At 37.5% G+C, this 12,417-nt stretch overlaps 1 protein-coding gene across 1 annotated transcript in view; it reads right to left on the minus strand.

Annotated features, from left to right (window-relative positions):
- Nucleotides 1–12,417, minus strand: part of FMN2 (formin 2) — a 146,400-nt gene that overhangs the window by 17,547 nt on the left and 116,436 nt on the right. The window contains exons 14-15 of the mRNA XM_081905781.1: nt 11,386–11,478; nt 5,495–5,546 (exon numbers count right to left, since the gene is read on the minus strand). Of these exons, the coding sequence (XP_081761907.1) occupies nt 5,495–5,546; nt 11,386–11,478 (145 nt within the window). The remainder of the gene's footprint in view (nt 1–5,494; nt 5,547–11,385; nt 11,479–12,417) is intronic.

The raw sequence follows: 12,417 nt of genomic DNA on the forward strand, positions 1-12,417 counted from the left end.
CTGCTCCAGAAAGTCAGCAGACTGTTCTACTGATGGATTTCTTCTGTCCATGGAGGGGACAGAACTGGATACCACCTAACAGAATAAACTTGGTACTGAAAAGGAAAAAAGAGATTGAGTCAAATTAATTTCTCTGAGAAGTGCTTTTCACAACCTGGGTACCTTCACACACAAAAACACCATGTTCTGTCACCACTGTCAAAATCTTGAAGACTGGAGACACCTGAAGTAGGGCCTTCAGTTACACTTTAGCTTATATTTTTTGTACATCGCCTTGGGCATGTTTTGTGAAAAGACAATCCAAAATATTGGAAAAACATAATATTAAAAGCAAAATTAGGTCTACACATGCAGCAAAAGAATATTGTGCAGCTCCTCTCACTGGATGGTCCATTTCACACTATACATGGGAGAGTGCATCTTCCAGTGCTTTCCAAAAGAAACAAATATTTCTAGCTAGGCTGTCAGAGAGGAAGTTTCTAAGTATGTCTGGCCCCTGACATACACATTTTCCATATACAGAAAGATTTCTTAATGTGGGAACATCCAAATAAGGATTTGTTTTCCTTTTTCAGTCTAATGCAGACGTCCAGTGAGAGCCACCCTACAAGATTGTGCTGCATGTGTAGATTGTCTACCTCTTAAATCTATATAATACAAGAAGCTTGAAAAATTCTAAAGAAGTGGCTTTCAATGTCAATACTGACTTAATGATCAAAAGTTTCATATCGTGGCCATTCCTTTATGGATTCAAAATGAAATTCTCAAATACTCTTCTGAATTCCAAAATTTGCAATTTCCAGCATGTTATCTTGCATGATGTACACCTGAACACAACACTTAGAATATTCAGAGAACTGTTTTGTTTTGTTTTGTTTTGTTTTGTTGCTGTTCTGGTAACCAGAGACTTATTTTGTTGCTTGAAGTGTTACATATGGAGAGTGGGGCAGAGCCACCTGGTTCCATCTTGCTTTCTAGGAAGTCCCTTTCCATAGTAATGTAATAGTAATTACTAGAGCACAGTAATTACTACATAGTAATAGTAATTACTAGAGCACAGTGTTGTGCAAAAGAAGCGCCAGTGTTGTAGCACCAAAACAACAATAGCAAGTGTCATCATGCAACTGTGCATGTTTCAGTACTCCTCTTTGGAAAAGAGCAGTATCCCAAGGGAAATCTTTTTTTCTTTCACTGAAGTTTCCTAAATTATGTCTCTCTTCTCCACCCCATTCCTTGAACACATTTCAAAATGAGTGTAAAATGGTGCCAACAAGGGAGGCAGGGTAGAGAATCAGATTAAAATTGAAATTAAATAATTAAATTGACAAATCAATTCCCAAGTTGCTTCTTATGCCAGCTATTACTTAACTCACAGACGACAAGAAATGTGGCTTAGAAATGTGTTCTAGGTTAGTATAATATGTCAGTCTATAGCTGATTCAAAGAACTTAGGCTACTGTAAATTCTCAGACAGTAACTGATGCAATATCAAAAGCAGTGGAGAAGTATAAATTTCCCGTTGTTTTAACTAGTGAATGAATCAAGTGTGCAGAAATCAAACGGTAGCATTTAGCCACTTACAGGAAACAACAGCAGAGCGTGTTTACATATCATCTGGCATTCAAAGAAGGAATATACTTGAATGTATTGGAAAGAACTGTGTGTGCAACTCCAATAGTGAGGTGCATGTAATCAATAAAAGGCATGACACAGCTACGGAAATTATTGTCATTCACATACATACCACAAACAACATAAAACACAGCACAGATGCAACTAAATGTGATTACTGGAAATAACATGGAATAAAAATTATGTGATCTGATCGAGAGTTCAGATCTTTCTTTCTTTCTTTCCCCTAAGACAGGTATGAGGAATCATAACTTTTCTTGGATTTGAAATGAAAGATCTCATGATAAATGTGCATATCAGTGTCTTCGTTTACCTTTTCTCTCATGACTCCTGTTCTCCTCCAGTCAGATAGGGGTGAAATCAACAGAGATCAACCTCTTTACAATTTCACTTAAAACTGGAGACTGATTAAAAAGATGATGAACAGAATACACGTGACTGGCTGGAGTTTAAGACTAGGTAAAACAGAGTATAAATTGTAATGCTTTGTTATGTTTTTATATATGCTGGAAACCTCCCAGTGCGGCTGGGGCAACCAAGTCAGATGGGCAGGGTATTATTATTTTCAAAATTGCTTTGTTCATGGGATTTCCTTAGTTATTAGATTGTTAATTTAGCATATTGAAAATTTGCAAGGTGACTGAGCTGCCTGCTGAGTTATTTTGACACTAGTCAGGGCCAGCCCTAGAATTAGGAAGGGAGGTAATTGCCTCAGGAGATATATGCTGGGGAAGGGCAACACTGGCAGCCTTCAGGGTGTTCACCTGAACCTCCTAGCCATTGCTCTCTGTTCGAGAGCATGCACCCCTAAACTAGCTTGTTGACCTCATGTGCAGTGGGGAATGCTATCCCACTGACAGTCAATTTCTGAATGTATATAGGGAGTGCACTTACCCTTGTTTCAGGCAGGGAAAGGAATTGGCCTGGCTACCCACAAATGCAAACTGATTGAATTTCAGACTTAAGCTTCTGAAGAATGTGATGAATATGCACACAAAGTTTCAGGTGTACTATTGAACCATGGCCCCAACAACACAAAAAAGTTCCCGGATTCAATCCCTGTCATCTTCAGCTTGTATTTTTTTTTATTTTAAAAGTCTTTTGGGTAAAAGAACATAAGAAACTGCCTTATACGACCCAACTATGAGTCCAACTAGCTCAATATTATCTACATTGGCTGCCAGCAGATCTCCAAGGTTTTAGGCAGTAGTTTTTCCCAGCCTTACCTTGAGATGTCAGAGACTGACCTTGAGAATCTTTTTATGTATAGCATGTGCTCTGTCACAGAACTATGGCCCTTCCTTATGCTGTAATGCCTGACAGCTCTTTGTGACCCCTTTGAAACAACTTCCCCCCTACTTTACCATGTCAAGTATTTCACAGGTTCTCAAGTAGTTAGCTGTGAGGGTTGAAACTAGAAAAGTGCCAGGTCTTTTTCTATTGCACTTTATCAATATTGTTCAGGGGGTGATGTAATTGTTTGGGGTTTGGTGAAGACATTCCGTATCACTTCAGCTTTAATACCAGTCTGGAGCCTTCCTTGTCTGCCTGCGTAAGCTAGATAAACACAGACCTGTGTGCTTTCTTCTAATCTCAGGATACTCACTCAGAGATCTTAGAATATGCTCTTATTTGTGAGCTAAACATTTCACTTTTCTTTTTGCCCATTTGCCAGAAATCCATTTCTTGAATAAACACTTCACACATTGACACTCTTAAAGCTGCTAAATATGATAAATAAATAAAAAAGTATACAACCTTTCAGAAACGGTTAAACATCTCACTTCTGACAAATGAACAGCCAGACACTTTATGGAATCTCTGGGTCAGACATACCATTTTCTTTGTCTTCATTATGTGTGAAAGATTAACTTTCCATTTCAGCTCATCTACTAAACAACTGAACTTTTCTAAAATACACTTGGAGCATTGTTCTCAAAACGTAAGTAATTTTAGGAATTCTGCAAAGCTTTACTATTTCATAACTTATTTTTACTTGGCGTTTTACAATGTCACAGAGAGACAATTTTTTTTTTACCATTTCCCCGCCATATCAAATAATGAACCAGTATGTCTGTGCAACTCCATTACATGTAATCATGAGATAGACACTGTGTTGCACATAGTCACTTCAAAAAGAAAAAAAATCCAACCACATTAATCACATTAATCACCCTCCATCTAATCCATCACTGCAGCTAGCACATCTATTCATCCAATGCACCCACAATTATTTTACCCATGATTAGCAGAATGTAACTAATCTCTTATTTATCTAAGCTTTCCTCTCACCCTCTATCCAAAAAAGTGTGTTTGAAGCATTTTGTGTGGTGAATTCTAAAGAAACTTTCATATACTATTACATGATCTGCAGAAGGAAGAACCAATTTTACTGTTGCAATACAGGCAAATGTTTTATATACATACAGTACATCAAGGCACAGCACAGAGTTTTCCTCCTGCCTAGTGTCCCCTTGTCTCTAATATTAAACATGAAATATTTGAGAATGCTTATCTGTACAAGGCAGGCTCACAATCCTTAGGTAAGTAGTAAGCACATGTCATAATGTACACACATTTTGCTCCATAACCCCTGATGGAGTCTTGGCCGTAAATACTTATGTCCTTTAGGCTGCCAAGGCATTCTGTAGCAGTTTTTAATATCTGGAACAGTCATCAGTGGTATAGTGAAATAAAATGCAAAGAAGAGGTGATCAAATAGGAAACAGCTGAGCAGAGTCCTCGGTACATCTATTGTGGTTTTGAGGGTTATGTAACTAATAATTTTATCATGTTTGTCCATCATTTATTGTGTTTATCTATAAGATGCTTTAAGTTACAACTAGGTACCTATGCATCCCACCTCTTCATGAGAATCTGATTTATTAAAAATAGTTCTAGTTTTCTGTTACTACAATCTTCCTTTCCCTTCTCAACAGAAATGTAACAATAGTTAGTGAAGGAAATGAGCCCACCCCCTTATGTTTTTGAACAGTGAATGTCTTCCAACAGACCACAGATAATGCAAAAATGAAGTACACATCAGGTGTTACACTGGCAATGAACATGAACTGCTTTCTGGAATCTGACAACTATTGCTAGAATCAGTTTAAAGCATTGAACTTAATGTGACATTCTTAATTATCATGCAGATTTCTAAATGGAATCCTGTACTAGCATTCTCAATTATTCTTTAAATACAAGCAACTTTTCAAAAGTGTAATTTTTAAACAATCTGGCAGTTCCATGAGTAATTTCCATAAGATTTGGAAACGTGAATTTTCAGAAAAAATATTTTCCATTGCTATTAAAGAAACTCTTAAAGCCACAATGTTGAGAAAATTGCAAAAAGGAGGGAGAAAAAAGAAACCAGATTTTGTGCAAGAAGACTGAAGAGTCTTCAAAGACACAAACCCCATTAATGCTAACATCAATAATGAATTACGCAGTGTATCTGCTTTAATGTGCCTAATTAACTTTGCAATGAAGCCACATTTAATTATCCACATTATTAATACTTTTATAGGAACTTCCCGCCCCCCTATTTCCTTTGTATATAGTGCGTAGCTCAAAAGTACAGAATAAAAGTATTGTGCATCTGTTATTAGTCTGAGGGAGATGACCCACTTTTTTAGGCAAAGCCCTGATTGGATTATTGTTTTAATCCTCTTGGAAGTGTTGTGTTAATTTTAGGAAGAGTATGAACCTTCTAGCTTTACTAGCACATTATATGAGAGCATTGTATACCAAGCAATGCCCTATAAATTCTATTGGAAGAATCACAATTTGTCCTTTAAGACTTTGTTCCTTTTACTACCTAAAAAATAGAATGTTAGTGGAATATGAAGCTTGGTCTGCTCACCTTTTATGTGTCTCTTCCAGGGATTTCTCTTCCATTTCATGGTCAATTTTAGCTGAACAACAGATAGAGAACAAGATTATAGATAAAGTGTAATGCTTTTATTTAAGCATTAATTTTCTTAAGCAGCAAAATCCTCCTTTTACACACTTCTGAAAGGAAAAGCTCTGTGTCACTGTGTGAGCACTAAACTTGTGCACTTGGCCTTGGTGTGAAAGAAAATACACCAAAATCACTTCCAGAAGCAGTTTTTGATACATGAAAAGTTATAGGTACCAAAAACAGTAGGTGAACACCTTGACTGAAGAATCAGGTTATGCAAATCAGCAAAGTAGATGTGAAGCACATTCACAAGTTACTGACCTAGCAATATATTTACATACTCACTTTGTTTCTCATTCCACCATCACCCTATATATGATATATGGCAAGTTTGCACCAGTATGCCGCTTCAAAAAGAAAATGCCTGTATAAACCGATAGTGCTAAGACTAAATGGCCCATATCAAAATGTCATGTATACATCATTGCCATTATCACTACAGTATTAGTATCTAGTCACCAGAAAACTGAATTGGCACTGCCACAAAAATCCCTCACAAGTGGAATTTTGGTCAAATATTGGCATTTGAAAATTCCCTAACAATTTTAGCTGTATTGTGAAACAAGGATGCTTAGTATTGTTATCATGCTTTATGATAATTAAGGAACATTCTGTTTTCTTGTGGTTGTTTATCCTCCCGAAACTGGATCCTTCCACATCAAATATTTTATAATACCATCCATGATCAGTCCAAAATCTCTGAGTAATGTGAACTTTACCAAATCTGCATGCAGAAGAACAATTTACTGGGTGACATCCAATGATGGCCATCTACCAGCAGAATGGACTTCCACTGGCACAATGTAATTTTTCTTTACTCTTTTGTTCCCTGCAATTCCCAGAACAGACTTGGGAGAGCAAGGGGGTGAAGAAAAAGTGGAAGTCTTAGGCAGTCCCAATCCTCTAGCAAAACTGTAAAAAAAATCCATGTGTGGAACAAAATGTTGTAAATAAAGATGGATTCATCCAATCCTGATGATCATCCAATCCTCCAAATTCCAAAGGAAAACTTGGTTGCAGATAGGGCAAACTTTATGCAAATTGTTCCAAGGAATTGAAGCAACACAAAAACTAAGTGTATCACACTCCTTGACAGAATGTGTATACCCAGATACAAGCCACAGTTATGAGGCAGTGCAACCATTGTACATGCCTTCTGAACTTCATGTAACTTGAATGTTTACATCACCTGTTTAACCTCAACCTTTTTAAAACATGGTTTTTCTAGACATGGTTTGGACTATTTAAAAAGCCCTATGACCCAGTTTCTGAATTTCACCATTAGATAGAGCTCTCGGAAAAATCTTTAAAAGAATTTAACAGCTGACCCTAACTACCTTAAAAATCTGCAGTGGGTGTTGCCAGATAAAAAGAGACCAGACCACCTATCGTGCTAAGACCTTTTGACCAAAGAAAGAAATAAAGGGTGGTGGACACGCCAGCTTCAGCAACCCACTGAAATGATGGCGAAATCTAAGATCAACCTAGATATTTCATTCTAAGCCTGCAACTTTAAATTAAAACGAACTGTGATTGAAGTTAAGTAGATTTCAGTTGGGAAAATCATTGCATAACTCTATCTGAAGCACAGTTTTAACATTTTATTTTAAGTATTCCTCAAATACAAATGCTAAAGCTTACCACAAAAATGCGGTGCTTGTCTCCAAGAAACTTGCACTGCTAAAAGTCTAGCGCTGCTTAGTGATTAACTAATGTAGAACGGTGGGTTAGAAAATGTATCTGCACTGTAAACAAAGTCATATGGGAGCATTGCTAGCTCATTTCCAAGATCACTCTGTTCTGACCAGATTATTTGAACTGGCGACAAGGTTTTACCACCATGACTATTTAGGTGGTTTATACAATCTTACACATCCAGTTTGTAACCATAAAAAAGGAGACAGATGTTGCCCAATTTATTTTCAGAAAGTACTAATGGATTACACCATTAAAATGTGATCCAAAGCAGAACAAGCTTATCAACTACATTTCTGTAGTAGAAAAGGAGTTTCATCACAATGCATTTCATTAGAGGAAGATGGATAATTTTAGATTTTTGCAAAAGTAGGCTTCCTTGTGAAGAGGGTAAGACACAATGAGACTACCAGCTGACGCTTCTCCAGTACCATAAGCAGGATGGAAACATGTATGTGAGGCATGCAGTGCAGGTAAAAATGGGAAGTAGAGAACATAGGCAGACTTTTGTTTAAGTATGTGTGTGGATCAATTATTTAAAAGAAAATAGCAAAAGCTAAAATAATAATAATAATAATAATAATAATAATAATAACAACAACAACAACAACAACAACAACAACAACAACAACAACCTGCCCATCTGACTGTATGTATAAAGGGATAGAGGGCTGGTGCATAAAACTGCTCACTTGTGGTGAATAAGGGAGTCATTACACATTGCTGCAATTTTGCCTGTCCCACATTGTCTTCTATTCTCTTCCATTTAGCAACTGATGGCTGGAGAAAAGCTTCAAGTTAGGGGTAAACAGAGCTATTTTGTACCGCATAAAGTAAATGGGATTATTGTTACAGACAAGGAAGAATTAAAGCCAGCATAGCTTGCTAAAACACTGAAGGTCAGACAAGGAGTTAGATGCCAAGATCTGGAAGCTGGCAGGCAAGAGCTAATGCTGAGACTGCCAGAAGACAAAGCAAGTTTATAAGCATTTGAGGCTTAAGGTGAGAAAGCACCAGAGTTGCTGCCCCAAAGTGGTTTGATACCAACCAATGCTTAAAGTGCAGCAAGCTGCGGGGGGGGGGGGGATACTTGGCTCCGTTCTTGTCCTTGTGCTGCAGAGACTTCTTAAAAGATCAAGATCAAGCATTAATCTGAATACTTCAGCATCCCTGTGACACCTCTGATGGATCTTCCTTTGCTTTGTATCTATTCATTCTGATGAGGGAGGTTATATATCCTTAATTTCAAAAGATTTCAGGTTTCTGAGGAAAGTGCCTGAGGTTGGACACCATTCTGGAAATCTTCTGCTAGTTACACATTTGGAATCTGTGAAACTCTTGAGATATTTGCTTTCTCTGTGACATCAGATGGGTCCTGGCTACCAAATGACTCATTTTTCATGAAGATGAGGCCATCAAAAGTAAAAGGAAAGAAATGACTGCCCCATACAGACACCCTTTTACAGTTGCAGGGCTTTGTTTTGTTGGTTATCTATTTATCATTCTGGAAATAATTCTGCTACAGCAATTGAACTGGGACTCAAAAGCCATCTCAAAAGTGTGCCTCGATGCCACTTCTTTTGCCATTGTCCTCAGCTGCAATCTTGACCCAATGATTACTGAATGCTATTACTGTTTCAAGCCACTGTCTAGCCTGAAGCTTTCTCAGTAATTTAAGCTATTTCTGCTGAATCAGACCCAAAAGTCTCCTAAGGGAATATCACAATTTCTCAGTGTAATTGAATATAAAATTGCATTTGAATAATAATCTCTCATTTTTAACTGCTGGTCTAAATTCTGAATCATTTTGTATGTGTTTATTGGTACCCCTTTCCCCACCTTTTCTCATTTAGAATGTTAAAGAAGCAATTGCCTAATTTGCTATGACTTTCCTTATGATTCACCTCCACATGTTGCCAGTTTTCTCTATCTGCCCAAATTAGTGCCTTTACCATGAGTCATTGCAACCACAACACAATAGATCTGAGAACGTAAATATGCTGTTGAACTGAAAGCCAAAGAATGTAGGCAGTATATAAATATCCTATAGAAAATTCCTATGCTGTTTGGAAATGTTTGGAAATTCCATTTTCCTTTTCCCAGAAAACACTCTATATAAACAGAGTGTTTATATTACCCTCATTTTTCCTAAACGGTCTTTGTGTGTGCAATCTACCTGAAACAACTCATCGATTATGCCTACATAAACAACAAAAGCCCTTAGAAAAAAATATTGAGATCAAAAGCCTGTCAAATACTATGCAGGAAAGCAAAATCCTGTATGAACTCTTTCAAGCCTGATTTCAGTCCAGCCAGATAAAAAACAAAGGATTTCATATTACAAACTATATAACATTACTTTATTTTTGGAACTTAATCAAAAGGTTTTCTTCTCCATCTCTGTATTAGACTTTGTTCAAGAATTCAAAAGAAAAACAAGGGTGCTCAACCTCTTGCTTTTCTTGTAGGTAAATGCCCTTGTAGGTAAATGTCCTTATAGAAAACCATTATCAATTTCAATTTCAGTGGATTTCTTCTCCACTCCTTGGACATTGGTGCCTCAGGGTCCTATTCTGCCCGCTACCCTATTCTTTACATGAAACCACTGGGATAAGTCATGGGGCAGTTTGGCTCTTCCTCATTTTTCCACCTGCTCATCTCAGAAGACTGCTGACTTGGTGACAGGAGGGGTTGCCAGGTTGGATGAAGGTGAACAACTGAAACTTCATCTGGATAAGACAGATGTGCTGTCAGCTGGGAAATTGTCCACTCTCAAGGGAGGTGTTCAACCAAGACCCAGATGGGCTTGCACTTCCTCTGAAGAGCCAGCTTCACAGCTTGGGTGTAATCTTGAACTTGGCAGTAACTGGAGCAGTTCAGGTTGGCCCAGGAATGACGTTTAACAGCTTTGTCTAATACCCTACCTGTGACTGGGCTATCCTATCCCCATATGGTTTTTAACTTTATTCCTTAATCAACTTTCTAGTTTTTTTTGTTTTTTTTTCTTTTTTTGGTGATCAGAGAGCTCTTCAAAGCTGCCATCAGATTAATTTGGAGATTATATGACTCCTTATGGAAAGAACTGAGTTTTTTTTCTCCAGAGCTTGGAAAAAGTCTCTCAAGTAGTAGGAGCAGCAGCTAGGAACCTTATCCAACTCACATTTTAATGTGAGCCAGAAAAGAATTCAGGGGCTTTAAAATCCTGCCACTCATTTGAGGTAGGCTGTTACAAACCCCCCCCCCCCCGGAGTCATCTTTGGCAATCACTCATAGCCGTGTAAGATTGTCTTCCATGAACACGGTCTTAACAGTGAGTCTGTAAGTGACTGTGGAGGCTTCAGAGACAGTGATGATAGCTCTTGTTTCTTAGCTGATGGTACACTACTACTGAAGACACCCAACAGCATTTCTTTCAAAGTATTTCACATCAATCCCAAAGTACAAAGTTCTAACCTTTAGAAATAATAATAATTAGAAAGTTCTAAATGGAAAGGAAAATCACAATAACTATCATATTCGTTCCTATAGGAAATATCAGTCTGAGTTCTCCAGCAATTGGCTTGGAAACCTGAAAAAGCTAAAATGGAGGTGAGAAATAAGCCATGGATTATGAAGTACACTTTTGTGGCATTTTCTGTGAACGTGACCCAAACATTTTACAGAATTCCTTAGATTTTGTTTTCAAAACATGTGGCCTTTCAAAGACAATTTGCAAGTGAAATAAACCAGAAAACTGAACACATCATATTTTTAATACTTTGAAAAGTATCACCATGTATTTGGAGACAAGTCAAAGCACAGCTTCAGCTTCCAGCTTTATGAAATTGTCAAGAAACAAATGTTAGGAAATTGTTTCCTACACAGAATATGAACTCATCAGAAATATATATTTAAAAGTCAAAAACTGCCTCTACTATCATTTAGAAATGGAACACAGAACAGGTAGAGGTGTTCTGAAATGCAATGCCAATTGATTGAGCTAATCTACACATATCTGTGGTTTCAAAATAGACTCTTTATTCACCATGTCGAAACATTGTTTCCATAACCTTCTTTTGATAAATCTTGGAAAGGTTCAGTGGCACCTCATTATTTACCTTGACTAATGAATTTCTCCATGCTGTCTTTAAAAGGCTGGATGTGTTCTTCTAATGAAAACTGGCAAACTTTGCCCGCTTCTGTCTCACATCCTGAAAATTGAAGTAACACACTGCATTAGAATGAGATTCATTACAAACAGACTTAAGCCCCAGTATTGGCACTTACATCTGATCCCACGAACTGTTGGCTCCAGCAAGCTTTTATGACTGTTATGCAATCACATGCAAATTCAACTGAAATAGTGTCAGACCCGTTTTGGATTGGCACAGTCAGTGCCACTTTACTATGAATAGGAACTCTCAGGAACATGGCATGGATGGAGAGAGAGACAGAGCTATGCCACACTGATTCACCTACATGTCAAAATAAGCCATTGTAATTTTCACCAATCCTCCTGCCTCCATTCTACATTCCATACTGTTTCAGCACTGAAACAGTATGGAATGTAGAATGGAGGCCTAAAGCATGAGGACTGGTGAAAATTAGATGCCTTTACTTGTGTGTGTGAAAGTGTGTGTGAAAGTGCTTTCCACTAGTTTACCACGACCACTGGATGCAACCCAATGACCATAGTCTATTCAGATTCCTGGGGCCTAGGTTTGGTATCTGTGGACAAGACTGTAAGAAATGTGAATAATTGCACTTTTTAAAAAAAAAAAAAGTTTAACCAACATTTACTGCCTGGTAGGAAACTTAAAAACAAAACTTACATCTGTCTAAGAGAAGTAGTCTCATAAAATATATACACATATGCAAAGTAAACCATATTTCTAAACTTTGTGGAATTGACTACTCGGCTACAGTAATTTACCAAGGCTCAGATCACACACACTTGTAAACATGCTTAACTATACTACCATGTGAATTCTATTGACCTCAATGAAACCATTCATGCTTACAAAGTTAAAAATATACTTAAGTGTTCATAGGCTCAGTGCCTAAACAAATGCAATGCTAGGTCAATTTCACAGCAAGTGCAAGAGCTGCAGTGCAATATAAACTTCATTTGATAGACTATGTGGTCTCTG

Source organism: Podarcis melisellensis (genome assembly GCF_964234715.1).
Source record: "Podarcis melisellensis genome assembly, chromosome: 3".
NCBI lineage: Eukaryota > Metazoa > Chordata > Lepidosauria > Squamata > Lacertidae > Podarcis > Podarcis melisellensis.